Source organism: Schistocerca americana, chromosome 4 (genome assembly GCF_021461395.2).
Source record: "Schistocerca americana isolate TAMUIC-IGC-003095 chromosome 4, iqSchAmer2.1, whole genome shotgun sequence".
Lineage (NCBI taxonomy): Eukaryota > Metazoa > Arthropoda > Insecta > Orthoptera > Acrididae > Schistocerca > Schistocerca americana.
Genome location: NC_060122.1, coordinates 245,540,046 through 245,558,613, shown reverse-complemented (window position 1 = coordinate 245,558,613; position 18,568 = coordinate 245,540,046). Strand labels below are relative to the sequence as shown.

The window sequence follows — 18,568 nt, the reverse complement described above, 5'->3', positions numbered from 1 at the left end:
CTAATAAACTACAAAACTAGAGCAAGACAACAGCAAATGCGGAAGAATATACATTTCATGTCATGTTTATAACTGTATTATTCTTATGCTGAATAGTGATACAGTCAGAAATGAAGCACGGCAACTGACTAGATTTTTAAATCTAAGATGACTCTAATTTCTGCGCAGAATGTAATGTACTAAAGAGGTGTCTGCAAAGATTTTCAAACGGAGAAAATTTTTTGCTAAACTCTCGTTCAGAACATCATCTATCATATGCAGTCTATTAATTGGTTCTTGTTGATCATTATCAAAAAAAGCAGCACTGTAAGTAACAGCAAATAGCCAGTCTCCTGCCATTGTTTCACTTACGAGACAATTCCTCTCTCTCTCTCTCTCTCTCTCTCTCTCTCTCTCTCTCTCTTTTTTAATATATATATTGTAAGCTGCGGTAGCGCGCACAAAAGCAAGCCATATCGCATGCAGGACATGTCATAAACACTCATTATCAGAAGGCGACAAACAATGCATGCCAACTTAATAATGCATTTTCAGCTAAGAGTGACATAAACATCTATAACAAAGATAATCGCACTTATCAGATCAAAGCAAAATAAGCAATTGATTCAAACCAGTCGAAGCACGTGAAAAAGGGAAGGGTACCTGTATAAATACGGACGGAGGGCCTGACACATAGCAACGGGTACTTGGTAAAGCTTAACTGTTAAGCTTACGACTCAAACCAAACTACTGTAGCTGTACCTTCATCCATTCGACCTAAATTGTGTCCCATGTTTCAATGGACCAACTTTGTTTCGATTTGGAGGTGCGGTCTAAAACTTTTCTCTCCCCTTGAATTTTGAGTCTCATATTTCAGGTGCGGCTTAGATTCGGGAAATTTTTGTTTCCTTGATTTCGAGTCTCATTTTTCAGGTGCAGCTTAGATTCGAGTAAATACGGTACACCAACAGATGGCCAGAAGACTGTGGCAGGAAGTTGGTGACATCTGACAATTCACCTGAAATTTCGTGGAACAGTCTATATGCCGGGAAAGTTTTAGATTTCACATGGTAAAATGGATAAAATGTAGAGACTATTACAAGAGTAATCCCAAAAGTAAGATCTCCTATTTTTTTTTATAAGTACATAGATCTGTTTATTTCTACAATGGTTTACATCAGTTTACAGCTTGAGCATTTAGCTATTTTTCGATATAATCTGCATTTTTGTAGATGCTGTGGCAGTTTTTGTATACCATATCAGCTCGTCGCCATGCTGTTCAAAAAGTTATGAACCTCTTCTTTCACCTCTTCAATGGAACTGAATCGCTTTTCAGCCAAATGTTCTTTTAACCTAGGGAACAGGTGATAGTCACTGGGCACCAAGTCAGGACTATAGGGTGGGTGATTATGTTCCACTGAAACTGCTGCAGGAGAGCAACAGTTTGGCGAGCGATGTGTGGGCGAGCAGCATTGTCATGGAGAATGTGTACGCCCTTGGTCAACATTCCTCTTCGGTTCTGAATTGCTCACTTGAGTTTTTTTCAGAGTCTCACAGAACCTGTCAGCATTAATTGTGGTCCCAGTGGGCATAAAGTAGACCAACAATACCCCTTTCCGATCCCAAAAAACGGTTGTCATGACTTTACCGGCAGACGTTGTTTGTTTGAATTTCTGCGGCTTTGGCCAAGAAGGATGCCACCACTGGCATGATTGTTGCTTGGTGTTTCGTCACCCGTGGCAACTGAGTCAAGAAAGTTGTCCTGTTCGGCTGCAAGGCGGTGAGGAAATGCACAGGAAGCATCAATTCATTGCCGCATGTGGTCCTCAGTCAGCATGCATGGCACCCATCTTGCGCACACCTTCCGGTAGTTCAATGTTTCCATTAAAATTCTGTGAGCGGTGCTTCGGGAAACCTCAGGAACCAACATGCACAGATCATCCAGGGTGATCCGCTGGTCTTCACGCATGCTTTGCTCAACCTTCAACACTGTCTCCTCAGAAATTGACGATCTCAAGCTCCTTTGTTCGTCGTGAATTTCGGTCTGACCAGCTGCAAACACTCTACACCACTTACGAACATTTTTGACATCCATGCACGACTCACCATACACTTCTGTCAATTGGCGATAGATTTCAATCAGCGCAGTGCCCTTTGCGTTCAAAAACCGAATAACTGCATGCAATTCGCACTTGGTGGTAACATCAAACAGAAGCTCCATTCTCAACGGCTGCTGAGCCAAGACTGAGCACCTCAGAGTGGCGTGCGCATGTTTACACACAGTGCATGAAGCACTCTTCATAACAGTGTGACCAACTGCCACACAAACAGAGTTCTGTACTTATAAAAAAATAGGAGACCTTACTTTTGGGATTACCCATGTACAGTATAAATATCACATTTTCTTACCACACAGAAGCCTGTCATTTCAGTCAGTTAAAAAATCCCAAATTAAAAATTGCAAATTCCTTACCAAAAGAGCTCAAACTGCACAATAAGTAAACATGGCCATTTATTGAACTAAAAGGTTGAGCAAACTACTTCCAGCCTGGACAACACACAAAATTTTATGTTTCTTTTTAAAATAGCAATGTGAACAGCTAAAATAAAGGGCAGGTTCCCACTTAAGTTTGCTTCTGTCCTCTCGTCTTAATAAAGAGCACACTCCATGAAAATGAAGAAAAATGCAATTCCTCAGCCACACATTGTGCATTCATCACACCAGGGTATATAATCTCATGCATAATGGATAGTGCTTTATACTCAAAGCATCAAGGTGAGATTAAATGATCCTATGACTTTACTGACTGAGGAACTCTGTCACGGGTTTTTCAGCCAGTGGGTGTAGTTAACATATCAAGGTACAGTTTATTTTGTCAGAGTTACCTGTATGAAGTACACCATAGTTGAGCAATTAATTTCTCCAACTGTGTCTTATTGTCTACCACTAACGGCTATTTTACATCCTGCATGTTGCACAGGTCTTTGACACAACTGTGAGATTACGGCCAGTGGAGGAATGGCACAGTGTCATCTCTGCATGCCTCCTGCGCTGCCATATCTGTTTGCCCATTTCACCATATTTCCTCCTGGTCCAGTACCCATTCAAATTATATATACATCTTCTACTGTTGCAGAGAGGAAGATGATCCTTCAGGTTTTGGGTGATTTTTCATGTTTGGTCACATTACTTTAAGGGCTGCAGGAATCTGAGCAAGTAAAAATTTCCTTGCTTGATGACACCTCATCTGCTGCAGTGCCTTCAGGATCTCTCAGAGCTCAATGTTGCATGTATGAACACTGTCAGGAAGTTGAAGCTGAGGGCATGCCGAGGAAAGACAACTGGGCAACCACTGGATGTCACCTTGTTTTGAGCTGTCCGTATACAATATGATAAATTTGTTGTGCTAAATTCTCTCAAAACTGCAGCCCACTCACAAACAGTAGACACAGGAGAGTGGTAGATTTGTCTTCCTATAGTTTCAATGCGCATTCAGCACAGTGCCATTTTGTCCACTGATAACCGCGATACACTCAGAGTATAATAACAAGTATACAATTTACTCAAAGAATTATGGGTTCATAAAATCCAGCACATTACACTGCAAAGCAAATGTTCAGCAGGAGTCCAAGCAACATTGGGTGGGCCATAGGGAAGCATTAGAGGATCATTAATATTCTCAATAAAGATGCATTGCTAGATAAGGCTAATAGCAGTCTCACTGCCTACACTGTTGCTGCTTTTTTCTACAAGCATGTGTTTTTGCTGGCTGATCATAAAAAATACAGAATAAATTGTTCCTTCAAATGGCAGCTCCTTTGAATACAAATAAAGGCAAGTTAATGAGAGTTTAGTAGAACCTGACAAGGATTAGTGATATACTGCTAGAGTGTCTCCCTCCATATCTGCAGGTCATACTGTAAAGCAATATGAAATGGGCCAAACATTTGAAATCAGCTTTAGAGAAGATAAATGGAGGATACATTTGTTAGCATGATTCTTGGGAAGTGTAATGAAACTGTAAAGGAAATTGCACACAATACACTAGTAAGATTTATTCTACACTACTGCTCTAGTGGTTGGAATTATTATCAGTAGTTACACGTGACTGATTGATTGACTACTTCATGGTAACTGGTGTTTAAATACTTGTTTTACCCAACATTCCACTGTAGTTGTATTTATTTAAGTCGATCAGAGACGCACACTATCCATTTCGCAACTTTTAAGTTGCATCTCCTGGTGCATGCCATACAGTAACAGTTGTGGCACAAAAGCAGACATCAACCAAATTAGCAAAAAGTAGTACAGCCTATGCAAAAGAGTGATAAACATTCTGATGGAGTGTAAATGGAAATCTTTGGAAGGAAGGTTATGCTGTCCTTGGAAAACACTGTGGGTAAATTCTGGAAAAAGTATCTGATGAAGAGCAGAGAAGCAGTGTGCTGTCTTCATCGTGTATTCCACACAGGGGTTATGGGATTAAAATAAAGAGGACTGAGGGTGTTTGCCACAGTATACAGTGTTATTCTTCTGCACTCCATACACAATTGGTCAGAAAGTCACCAATATTACAACGGACCATCCATTAGGTCTTGTGGGCTATTGTGTACATGTGTCAGGAACTAGTACTGGGGCTGAGTGTCACTGTGGGTGTGTATTACGGTATGTGTGTTAAATGGGGGCATATCTTGCAGAGTTTGAAAAATTCTCAATGCTCATGCCTAACAAGAAGCATACTCCTTACATTGTGACACTGTGGAACAATGAGAATGAAAACAGGCTCTGACTGCTTGCCTGGTGTGGCTACAGGCTGAGTCACAAATTTATTATGCTTTCTGTTTACAGTTAATGTACAGTTGTTTGACTGACATGAACGGAAAGCAGTTGTATAGCTTCGTGAGGGTCTCCATAGGTCAACATTGTTCAACCTGTGTCATTCCTTTTTCTAAGTATAATTTCGTTCATGTTAACCTACATAGAAAGGTGACACAAGATGTATTATATGTACCATAGTAGGTACTCAGAAAATGTTGGTTTATGGAACAACTGGACTCCCTAAGAGGCATTTCTATCACTATATGACTCAAGAGAATGCAGCACTTTTCACTTTCTCTTTATACAAGTTCAAAATAAAACAAGGAACTGAAATAAACTACCGTAACGCTGACAACACATCTTATTCTATGCTAAAATGAACAAAATATCTTATTCTCTATGAAATATCAATGAAAATATAAGGAAACTGGATACATAAATAAATAAATCTACTCACCAAGAGGCAGCAGGAGAACACACATACAAAGATATTGAAATTTGCAAGACTTTGGAGCTAGTGGCACCTTCTTCTGGCAGAAAGAAGGCTTAAAGGGGAAGGAAGAGAGATGAAGGAAAAGGACTGGGGAACTACAGAAAATGGATAGAGTTTGGAAACGTCACCCAGAACCCCAGGTCAGGGGAGACTTACAGGCGAGATGTGAAAACCTGAGAGCTTCCCCTTCAACCCTATGCCAGAAGAGTGAGCCACTGGATCCAAAAGCTTACAAATTTCATTATCTTTATATGTGTGTTCTCTTACTACTGCTTGGTGAATAGATTTATTCTTTACAAGGGTGCTCAACTGTGATCATTTTTTGTGACATGTTAAACCTGCCAGCTGGACTGGAACTTGAACTGGGTTACACTTTTGTGGACAGGAGTATTCCCAAAGAAAAGAATGGAGAAATAAGAGCAGTCTGATTATGCTTTGAATCTATCTGTAAAGCCTGGTGGAGTCATTCAATTTAAAGAATATGGCTTGCAAAAGACAGCTTTGCAAGTTCAAGGTCCAGTCTTGCGCCCAGATTTAATGTCCCATATCACACTGCCTTTCATTGTTATCATACTACCTTGGTACTTCCTCTAGCCATTTGTATATATTTACTTACCATGCACATGATTAATAGAGAAGCTCTGGCCAGGTGCTATATGGAAACTGCCCCCTACCTAAAGTAAAAATAAAATAATCTGTGTAGTTTTGTTAGTGACAGAAACAATACAAAGATTACACAGCGGCTACATAAATATGAATCACTTGTTGGACTTTACAGGAAATCTGAAGAGAACAAAGTAGTATTCTAACATCTTTATAGAAATCATACTCACAGAGCTTTTGTTGGGTGAGATGTATATAGAGAAATTCTTATTACATGGAATCCAGGGCACAAGTGAGTAAGAGATAGCAAATCAAACAGAAAAAAGTGGTAATAAGGATTTCACTTTTTCATTCCAGCTCACTACAGCAATGGAAGAGTCAGTTTTTACAATTAACAAAATGCCACCTGCAGCCAGAGTGCAAGCGTGCAACTAGCATCTTCTAGAATATCTTAAGCTTTGAATCAAGAAAGTAGAAATGACTTTATGAAAATGTCACATCTTTCATAATAAATGGCCTCTTTGGGGATCATCTTCTCAATGCCTTGTACAATCTGCCTAACTTTTTTGTAGGACCATTTAAAAAAACTATTCATTCAAAATCGAACCACTCAAATTAAATACACTGCTGCAAACTGAAATTGCACCATTATGCATGCAGCATGCATCAACCATCAAATTGGCACAAAGTGTACTACATGCTTCTATATGTAAATTGTAGTACCTGCACCAGCATACATACATACACTACTGGCCATTAAAATTGCTACACCAAGAAGAAATGCACATGGTAAACGGGTATTCATTGGACAAATATATTATACTAGAACTGACAAGTCATTACTTTTTCACAAAATTTGGTTGCATAGATCCTGAGAAATCAGTACCCAGAACAACCACCTCTGGCCGTAATAACGGCCTTGATACGCCTGGGCCAAACAGAGCTTGGACGGCGTGTACAAGTACAGTTGCCCATGCAGCTTCAACATGATACCACAGTTCATCGAGAGTAGTGACTTGCGTATTGTGACGAGCCAGTTGCTCGGCCACCATTGACCAGACATTTTCAGTTGGTGAGAGATCTGGAGAATGTGCTGGCCAGGGCAGCAGTTGAACATTTTCTGTATCCAGAAAGGCCCGTACAGGACCTGCAACATGCGGTCGTGCATTATCCTGCTGAAATGTAGGGTTTCACAGGGATTGAATGAAGGTTAGAGCCACGGGTCATAACACATCTTAAATGTAACATCCACTGTTCAAAGTGCCATCAATGCGAACAAGAGGTGACCGAGACGTGTAACCAATGGCACCCCATACCATCACGCTCGGTGATATGCCAGTACGGCATTGACGGATACACGCTTCCAATGTGCATTCACCGCGATGTCACCAAACACGGATGCGACCATCATGCTGCTGTAAACAGAACCTGGACTCATCAGAAGAAATGACATTTTGCCATTTGTTCACCAAGGTTCGTCGTTGAGTACACCATCGCAGGAGCTACTGTCTGTGATGCAGCGTTAAGGGTAACCACAGCCATGGTCTCCGAGCTGATAGTCCATACTGCTGCAAACATCGTCAAACTGTTCATGCAGATGGTTGTTGTCTTGCAGACATCCCCATCTGTTGACTCAGGGATAAAGACGTGGCTGCACGATCCATTACAGCCATGCGGATAAGATACCTGTCATCTCGACTGCTAGTGATACGAGGCCGTTGGGATCCAGCACGGCATTCCGTATTACCCTCCTGAACCCACCGATTCCATATTCTGCTAACAGTCATTGGATCTCGACCAACGAGCAGCAATGTCGCGATATGATAAACCGCAATCGCGATAGGCTACAATCCGACCTTTATCAAAGTCCGAAATGTGATGGTACGCATTTCTCCTCCTTACATGAGGCATCACAACAATGTTTCACCAGGCAACACCGGTCAATTGCTGTTTGTGTATGAGAAATCGGTTGGAAACTTTCCTCATGTCAGCACGTTGTAGGTGTCGCCACCGGCGCCAACCATGTGTGAATGCTCTGAAAAGCTAATCATCTGCATATCACAGCATCTTCTTCCTGTCGGTTAAATTTTGTGTCTGTAGCATGTCATCTTCATGGTGTAGCAATTTTAATGGCCAGTAGTGTACATGCATATGGATGCCATTTCACGAAAGAGTAGTACAGAAAGCAATCACAGGTGGCATGCGTTAAGTGTTGTATGGGTGGAACTGCTGACCCAGATGTTTACTTGCCTGCAGCAATGTGCTGGACCAGTCAGCTCTTACACCGAGACAGGCTAACTGGCTTTCACAACACACCATGCTCTGGGTTCCCATGCTAGTTGTTTTGGCGATCTGTACAGGTAGCATTTTGTGCTTGTTTCTATGCCAGTCTCTATACATCGTTCAGACTCTCTGCTCCCTTGTAGACTGCCCCACACATCAAGATGTTCCTGTTCCAGAGTCCTGCTCCCCAACTTTTGGATTGAGCACCTAGCGTAGGCTAGGCTAGAGTAGTCACACTTGTTATGACAGGATGGTTCCAGGGCACTGCCGTGTGTGTCCATATACCAGAGTGGCAACCGAGGACTTTCTTACATGTGTGAATATTTTATTTATTTATATTTTCATAGTGTTAATCTGTGGGCACCATGGACCTGGCATTTTCGCAATGGTGGCAGGAACAGTTATGCCTCCAGAAGCAATAATAGCTGCAGCAGGAGTAGATGCAGGAGCTGCTCAAACCAAATGCAGAATTGCTTTGCTCTCACACTGTGCTGGTGACAGGGCAGATGCCTGCAAAAAAGCCTTCTCTCCCACGGTACAGTAGAGCACTTGGCCACAAAAGGCAAAGGTCCTGAGTTCGAGTCTTGGTCCAGCACACAGTTTTAATCTGCCAGGAAGTTTCAGGTTATAAGAATGCTAAAATGCAACTTACGTTGTTAGTGGTAAATTCACTGATGGCACAAAATGTTTCTTTTGTTTTTGGGTTGGGGTTGGGTTGTTTGGGGGAAGAGACCAAACAGCGAGGTCATCGGTCTCATCGGATTAGGGAAGGAAGTCGGCCGTGCCCTTTCAGAGGAACCATCCCAGCATTTGCCTCGAGCGATTTAGGGAAATCACGGAAAACCTAAATCAGGATGGCCGGACGCGGGATTGAACCATCATCCTCCCGAATGCTAGTCCAGTGTGCTACCACTGCGCCACCTCGCTCGATTTTTGTTTTTGGATTCCAGTTCACTTAATGTACCAATCAGTCACCTTTCCTTTTGGACTCTTTACTGAATTTGTATGACCAGCTGTTTGAGAATATCTTGGGCTAGGCAAAAAATTTGAGGTCCATGTGTTCCTTATGCCATCATCAGTACCAAAATTTTATTACTCCTGCCCCATCCTCCTCGTCATTTGCAACAAACTCAAGGCTGAGTCGCAGCATTGGCAGGAACTTGGTGTTGTTTCCCCTATTTCATCTAGTCAGTGGGCCACCCCTTTGGTAGTGATTCACAAGACAAACGGAAGCACGCCCTTTGTGGCAATTACAAACAAACCGTCAATGTACTCTGTGTTATGGATTTATTATTGTATTCCCCATTCACGGGAAGTGCTGGTGAGGCTGTCAGGGACCCAGTATTTTCCTCTATTGACTTATGTGATGCATATCAGTGGATGCTACTTCTCATTGTTTCCTAGTGCCCTATGACCCTTTTGGGCTTTATCAGTTTAGTTGCTTGCCCTTTGGAATTTCTTCTGCCCCAGGAATTTATCAGATACATGGAGCATTTATTAACGACATTCCCTGTTGCATCAACTACCTTGATGTCATCTGGGTCATGGGTTCTACACCAAAATGAAGGTTTTTTGCCCCTAAGGTGCACCTTCCAGGCCATGTGCTAGCAAAGATGACATCATCCCTACAGATGAACAAGTCAATATTATTGTCAACATGCCAACACCCAAGAACATGAAGGAGCTCCAGTCCTTTCTGGGCAAGGTTTCTTATTATACTAAGTTAATTCCCCAGGACACATACATCTGCCATTCTCTTAACCAGATCCAAAAGGGCATAAAATTAACATGGTCCGCAGATTGTCAATGGATTTTTTCAGTTGCTCAAGCAGTCTTTGTGCTCCGCTCCCTGTTTGGCTGCTTTTATGTTTGGTAAACAATTAATACTGACCACCAACACGTCCCAGTATGGCATTGGTACAGTCCTGTCACATTATAACCCAAATGGCACCGAGCAGCCCATTGCTTATGCATCAAAGACGCTATCAGTGACACAAGGTAAACTATTCACAGACAAAAAAGAGACAAAGTTATCATGAATGGCACACAAGGTGCATCATATGGGCAGACTTGCTGACATAGGTGTTTATTTGTCAGTGGTGTAGGCTGGGACAATCAGTTCTTACATTGAAAATGGCTAACAAAGACCTGACTTTCGCTTTGTATCGAGTTCTTCCTCCTCTGGGGTCCCACTCCCCTGCTTCTGGGTCAAGTACCTACCATCGGCTACAGAAGCGACATTTGTGCTGGCAGGACAGTTCTGCAGCATTGTCACATCTGTGAAAATGCATTTCAGCACATCTGCACAAACTAGGTAAGAGAAGACTGTCTACATTCCGTGTATATGGAAAGATTACTAAGGGGGTACTTGATCAGAAATAGCATTTGAATGCTTTTTGTCAGTAGGATCATGTTGTACCTCACACACCAAGAAGAAACTTCTACCAACATGTGCTGGAATTAGACAGCAGCAGGACTGTGGCCTATTGAGACTGCAGTTTATCACTCCGCAATATTGCTGCTCATGTTGTGTCATGATTCCATGACTGTTATGAAAATGCAAAACTGATGTGTTCAGGGGGATCATACTCAATGTCATGGAGGATCTCAATGGCCTCAAGTGACTAGTGACTGGGAGTACAGACATACTGTTTGCTCAGCCATGCAGGTTCTTGTAGTCACATTACATACCTTGAGCCAGGAAATGGGCTTGTCTGCAGCAAGACAAGTATGTACAAAAACAGTGTGATAATTTCTAGAGCATGATCCTCTGTCAACATGGCAACCACTTGATACGACAGCAGAGAGAGGTGCTCCTACAGTGGTGGGCTTAACAACACTGGACAAAGGAGTGGCACAGTGTCATCTTTTCAGATGAGTCTTGGTTCTGCGTACTGCTTCACAACTGGAGTACCCGTGTCTAGTTGTTCCAAGGAGAGCAAACATCAGATTTCATTTCTCATCTTCAGGCCTAGAACATGATAGGAACGTATGGGAAGCAATTGGCTACACAACATGATGATCTCTGGTTCACCCAGCGAGTAATTTGGACAGCAGCCATTACATTTGTGTTTTGTTAAGGCTAGTGACTGTACCCTACCTTCGAAATTCCTGTGATATTTTATTTCTGCACAGTAACACAAGATGGAATACTGTCTATTTTTCCCTGACCTAGCTGCATACAAGGGGACTTTAACATACAGGGAGACTTAAACTGATGCCCTAGCTAGTACTTTCCCAGGTCTCTCACCCATTGGAAAGGTCCGATCATGGTTTGCCAAAAGATTAGCATGTCACCACACACCAACCACTGTGATTGATGAACTCTGGCCGAGTTGTAACAGCATGGAATGATGTACACAAGTATCTCTTTTATCCGGTCCTCATTAATCTGGGTTATCCACAGTCATTTTTTGTTTCCTTGTCCTTTTTTTAACATAAAAAGGATGGTATACAGTTGGTACAAAATGGTATATGCACAGTCGTTATGATGGAACCACAGGTGACATACAGATCACCAGTCTCATGCTTTTAGTAACCTTTACTACAGTCAGTGTGGGTCTGTTCTTTACTGAGTTAAGAAGCTGTACCAGTATTGTTAGTTTGTTTCCTTGTTTTGAGTGTGTGTAAGTGAAATAGCATCCAAGCAAAAGAAACTGGTTATTTTGATGGACAAAGAGTCGGAAGCGCTAAATAGAACAGACAAAGGAGGACTGTAGAGAAACATAGCTGCGGAATATGGTGTAGGGAAATCAACTACATCAGACTGGAAGAAGAACCAAAAAGAAACTGAAGACCTCTGCTGCAAAATGATAACTAAAGACAGTTTGCAGAAGTGTGGTACAATAAAGTAAGCAAGAAAGAAAACATTGGATGAAGCAATATTCATTTGGTTCAGTGAGGAAAAAAGAGTATGGTGTTCCAATATGCAGTCCTATCTTGTGGGAAAAGGTCCTAAACTTAAACAGCAATTACCCAATAATGATTATCACTTCACAGTCAGCCAAGGTTGGTTGGAGAGATGGAAACCTCATCAAGGCACAAGCCAGTTTTCAGTAATGGTTAAAAGCTGTTTGTGGGACACAGTGGTTGCAGAAAACTTTAAAAAAAGTTGAAGAAGTAATTTTCTCTGAAAATACCCCCATCTACACAATCATGCTGCTCTAAAATGCCACACAAGTTTGAAACAAAATACACACACACACACTGTTTCAGTACATAATCATAAATATGAACAGACTGCAGTAACTCTCAAGTTTAAGTGCCTATGAATGTTTTCCTGTTGTGGCAAAATAAAGGGTTTGTCCTTGATTCGGACTTAGAAATTTTGACCGTCCAGTATTTTTACTTAACCTGTGTTGCTGGAAAATTCACTTCCGGTACGTGTTATTCTTATGGAGATTACGGCGCTGATAAGCAATAATTCCAGAAAATTAACTTCCGGTTTTTATTGAGCGTTGATAAGGACTTCCGCCGCACTGACGCTGCAACGCAACACGGGGCCTAGTATTACTAGGCCCGTGTTTGCTGGAAAATACTACTTTTAATTATTATTAGGGTAAGTGGTTATAACCTCAATAGAATAAAAACCTCAAAGAAACCACAAAAAAAAATCAACTGCTTGTTTACAATAAAATGGAAATGAGCGTATGGCATCATTGGCCGGGAGGCCCCTATTCGGGGAAGTTCGGCCACCAAGTGCAGTACATATTTGAGTTTTTGCATTTAGTAGAATATTTCTGCTGGATTATGTCCTGACCCACTCAGTCTGGATAAACGAGGTTCTTGTGCACTCGTATCTACCGTCCACACTCAGTCTGCCTTAATGCTCACCTAGGTTAAAGCCACTGTTGTTGCCAGAGGTGGCAGTTCTGTATACTGAACTTGGCGCCCTGCAAATTTAATCTTGTGTTCTTCCTGCAGTACCGTATATGCTTCCTGTCCTTCCTGGTGTTACAATTTCAATGACTAGCAGTGTACTTTATTTGTATAAAAGAATGTCACATAAGCAGACAAATATCTAACCTTTAAAAAATAAAATTAAAAAATCTGTGACATTCATGAGGAAGATGATAATTAAGAAATAAGCAAAATATGCAATCAACCACAAAGAAATCAACTGCTTGTTAACAATAAAATGGAAATGAGCGTATGGCATCATTGGCCGGGAGGCCCCTATTCGGGGAAGTTCGGCCACCAAGTGCAAGTCTTATTTCATTTGACACCATATTGGGCAACTTGCACGCTGGCGATGAGGATGAAAGGATGATGAGGGCAGTACAACACCCAGTCCACGAGCGGAGAAAACCTCCAACCCGGCCAGGAATCGAACCCGGACCCGCTAGCTTGGGAGGGGAGCACGTTACCACCCAGCTAAGCAGGTGGACTGCTTGTATGCAAGGAAGACAGAACAGATTATCATAGATGAAGGGCTATTGAGGATGCAAAGTCAATGAATTCAATAAGCGTGAAGAAGGAGCCCTTACCGTATTTCTGAAATTAAGAACTTTAAATTGTGTGTGGTCTTGGGAGTATGGGAAAAATTATCTCCAAACAGCTACCTTTAATATCATCTTCTAAAGCATATAGTTCCATTATCAAAGGCATAACATTGGATTTAATGTATCCAAAAGAAAATGTCTTTTCATAAGTCACCACTGGTTTGTTATTTATTGGGTATCTGTTACAGCAATTCAGATACAGACAAATAATTAAACATTCATCATCTTGTCTCAAGTCTCTGGCTTCATTACTCCTCTGCCATTAATTATGAACTCGAAGGGTAGTTGCAAAAAAATCGTTTTACCCACATATACATGTTCATATAGCTACAGGCCCATTCTACACAGTTGTCAAGATGAAGACATTAAAGTTTATACAATGTATAACCTCAAGAATCTGCAAACAGGGAACAATGCATTTTAGCGCGTATATGTTTTTAAGACACATCTAAAATAAAAATAATAAATTGCAAAATAAAGTTCCGACACCCTTTTCTGTTTGTTTGTTGTAAGCTATCCACTTATGAAATGAGTTGCTCTTGTTTAGAACAATCTAATATACTCTCTTTTTTTTCGCAAATAAAGGCTTAGCAAATATAATAAAACTGTGATACAAAAGTGCACTGGTAAACAGTAAAAATGGCACTACTGTTACTTACTCTGTTCACTTCCATATAGCCATATATTTGACAAGCTTCAGTAAAAGCTGTTTTCAGTTTGTCTGAATAATTCTCCACTTGACACTGTTTAACATCTTGCAACTTGTCAATTGCCCACTGTTTTCTCCTGTATGCTTGTTTAACTTCTTCACATGTATTACAACACCTAAAATTTAACAACATTTTCAGAAAACAAATGCTCACATATACAACCTATTTTTGTCTTTAAGTACTAGACACGTTACACTATCTATCTAGCAAAATTTGGCAAAAGAGTAATTAAACAGTACTACAAAAAGACAATACGGCAACTTACTCATTTGGTCCACCAGCCCCATAGCAGCTTCCACAAGTTTCCTTTGTTGTGTTACTGTCCTGCGAAAACTAATATCAGTACATAACACAAACATCTCTCTGAGCTTCCATACAGACTGAAATTATTTACAGATGCTGATTGGCAAGGATGCTCCCACCAGAAGCAGACTTAATCATGTTACAACTCTTTGGAAATAACAACAAAAGTTTTTGCTTGCTCAATAATCATCACTCTTTCCATGGTCTGTTATGTTACACCAAGACTTGTTAGAGACACACTAAACACCAAAAGTGTAACAATATGTAGAAATAAGAAGTGGGAACAACCACATAGTCTCTCAGTTGTAAATAGAGCAATTGGCAATATACAGCACTGGTAGAATTCTGGGAAATTGCAGTTTCTCCGTAAAAGAAATTGCACACAAAACACTTGTAACTGAATGCTGCTCAAGGAGCGATTGAGCATATATACAAAGAAGGTTGGTGTGAAAGACCATAGGCTTGTTTAATTAATGAGGACGTATAACAGAAACAATGAAAAATTGTAACTGGTAGACGCTCAAAGAAAGATGCCATACATTTCGCAACAATCCGCTTATGAAATTTCCAGAACTAGGTTTCTGGGCAGAAAGTATGAGGACTCTTTAGCTCACTATACATTTATCCCATAGAAATCACGCAATGGAGCAGGATGAAAATTTAACATTTGATACAATGAAATGTACCTTTTGTTACAAATTTTGCAGCAATTGTAGAGGACAGATGTACACAGAGAAAGAATATGTGCTGAATGGGACATATCTTGCAGCAGGATATTTCACACAAAGGTAAGAAATCGATAAAGGGTCAGATGTAAGAGTAAAAAAGGGACAGATTTTGCAGGTTGAGTGGGTACTTGAATACCATTTTAGGAGAAATGGAAAGGATTTTGGGGACAATATTCCTTATTACATAGCATGGTGAAAGGTATCTGAAGACACAGTACAAGATATTTTACAGTTCTTCTACTACAGTATAACAGAGGGTAATAGGAGAATTACACCTTTGTAATTGGTTGGTACAAGTACAAATAATGTGTTTGTGGACCAGATTTGGACAGGCACAATCTGTTGGTGAAAATCCTGACAAGGAGTACAGCAGGCCATTCCAACAATTCTCATGGCCCATGGGTGTCTAGGCACAACTATTAGCTTGCCCACAGACAACCAAAGGTAGTAAACACTACCCACCACAGTTCTGTTGCACGTTTTGCACTTGTACAAGCCACTTGGCCACCACAATCTGTGCATATTCGACTAGGACAGTATAGTCATGTAGATTATAGCCCAGTTGCCTGACTACTGAAGGGTCAGATGTTTACTCAGCCCTGACCGCCACTATCTGTGGGCGTCTGGATGTCCGTGGATGGGCACTTAAGCTGGAACGGCTTGGTCTACAGCACGGGTCAGAAACATGTCTATCATGATCTAATGGTACATCACGAGTGCTTATTTGAAAGATGGCCTGAGTACTGTGAGCATAAAAGGAAAATTGTTAGTACAAAAGGTTCAGTATGTGTTGGGAGAAAACGGTGAGTTTCATCCCATTATGGTGCACTACCAACTTCCACGACGTAATACAATTCGTCATGACAAAGAGAATACTATCTCAATGTTCATGTTTGGTTATCAGGGAGATTTTGTGATTAAGGCCTTCACATGTGATGTTGTATCAAGAAAATAATATATAGTTCTATGACCTCATACATAATGATTGGTGTATGAAATAAACGTAAAATTTATCATTTCCATTCCGAATGGGAACATGAAATTTTTGTCACAGAAAGAAATGGTCCACACATTTGTTTATTATGCCAAGATACTGTTGCATTTGTGAATAAGACAAACTTTGAGAGACATTTCAAAATGTGCACCCAAGAGTGAATGCTGAGTTTCCTTTATACTGTGAACAGAGAACAGAAAAAAAAACTCACACTACTTAAAAATCAATTAGGATTTCACCGAAATCTGTTCCCAAAATCTATGAACGAAACTATTGCCTCCACTCTTGATTCTTATGATGTTTTCAGCATATTAGTGAAAAGGAGGAATCCCTTTGAAGAAGGTGAATTTGTACAAGAGAGCTGAAAGGTGTTTTGATTTGATATTCTGTACTGAACAGCTGAGGCCCCACAACTGTCCGTAGGAAGAAGGATAAACAGAATGGAGCAAATTGGTTGGTTCGTTTTTATTTGATGTGGTCTATGATGAGCTTGACGAGATTTATGGGAACACCATTAGTTCATGGGCAGTTTCTTAGAAAACCCCCAAAAAGGTTGTTTTTACCATTTTTGTACCAAAACCAAGCATTGGATTCCAAGATGGCTACGAACAGCAAAAGGCTGTAATTTTTACAGTATATTCCTAAGATCCCAGTCTCAAACATTCTTGAAGATTTTATTGATATCTTTTTCCATTTCTGAGATAAAGAGGTTCAAAGGTACCTCACATGCACACATAAAATACATGTGTAAAATCCTGTGTGAGGCAAAGTCTGCTGTATCTGCAAGTAGCAAGATATTGGTATGCATGTCGGAACTCTGGAAGAAATGGATAAATCGAGGAAGCTAGCAGGCAGGAGACCCACATGCAGAAGAGTAATCCAAATTAATGGTAGGGCAACAAAATGCAATAGATGGACGGTGAACAAGACAACAGACCTGGGCAAGGATAAACGACCTAGACGACAACGATGTGCTAAGTAATGCCGTCGCCCCATGATAAGAACAAAGCCAAGATGCAACCAAACAGAATAACTAGGTGACAAGCGAGGTAGTTATCAAGCAGTCCTAGTAAAGTAAAGCAGCAAAGATAGACCTGACAGTATCAAGCACAAAAACTTAACTGACCGGCTGTGCACTGAGCAGCACCTATATACCGGCCACACGAAATGCAATTGGCTGATGTAGTCATGTGGTGAGACAGTGGTGCTATCTCTGTGAGAGCATAGAGCTAAGCAGCCGCAGTGCCCCCTGATGGCTAAGTCCATCTCCTCTGCCAGGCATCAACCACCACCATGCACAACACCAGAAAATCTAAATTATAAATAAACTCAGAAAATTGCTCAAATTTTAACGTTATATTCTCAAGGCATTTACCTAGAAGTTCCATCTTCCGTTTCCAAAAATCAACCATTATTGAGAAACACCACAAAACCATAGCTTCTGGGTACTAGGATCGAGTCACAAATTCCAAGACAGCTACGCACAGCAAATTGGTGTAATTTTTATGACAATTCCTAAGATCAGACCTCCAACAATCTTGAAAATTTTCTTGATATCTACATCCATTTCCGAGAGGCAGAGGTTCAAAGTTATCCTGCCTGTACACACAAAATCTGATGTGAGGAGAAAACTAGTTTATAATGTGACATTGAACAGAGAAAAGTGTTGTAAGTATCTGCATTATTATCAGAAGGGTTCTGAGACACCATGTTGTTGCACTGTATTGTATTGTATTTATCGGTGTTGTCTACAAAGCATCTTTCACATAAGACATTGTACATGTCAAGTTATAAGTGCACTTCTGGAAGTGATTTCTAGGCATACTTATTTAAGGTTACATTAAAACACTTTACACATTTTGTATTTACACTGAAGAGCCAAAGAAACTGGTACACCTACCTAATATTGTATAGGGCCCCGCAAGCATGCGGATGTGATGGGACATGACATGGACTGGACTAATGCCTCAAGTAGTGCAGAGGGAATTGACACCATGAATCCTGCAGAGCTGTCCATAAATCTGTAAGAGTACTAGGAGGCGGAGAGGTCTTCTGAGCAGCATGTTGTAAGGCATCCCAGACATGCTCGTGTATGGGGAGTTTAGCGGCCAGCGGAAATGTTTAAACTCAGAAGAGTGTTCCTGGAGCCACTATG

At 40.9% G+C, this 18,568-nt stretch overlaps 1 protein-coding gene across 3 annotated transcripts in view; it reads right to left on the bottom strand.

Annotated features, from left to right (window-relative positions):
- LOC124612452 (endoplasmic reticulum-Golgi intermediate compartment protein 3) overlaps positions 1-18,568 on the bottom strand; it is a 95,191-nt gene that overhangs the window by 42,869 nt on the left and 33,754 nt on the right. For 2 of the 3 annotated variants that reach the window (XM_047140676.1, XM_047140678.1), the window contains exons 5-7: positions 14,654-14,721; positions 14,338-14,503; positions 5,908-5,965 (exon numbers count right to left, since the gene is read on the bottom strand). In XM_047140676.1, the coding sequence (XP_046996632.1) occupies positions 5,908-5,965; positions 14,338-14,503; positions 14,654-14,721 (292 nt within the window). The remainder of the gene's footprint in view (positions 1-5,907; positions 5,966-14,337; positions 14,504-14,653; positions 14,722-18,568) is intronic. The other variant, XM_047140677.1, reaches the window with a different exon arrangement.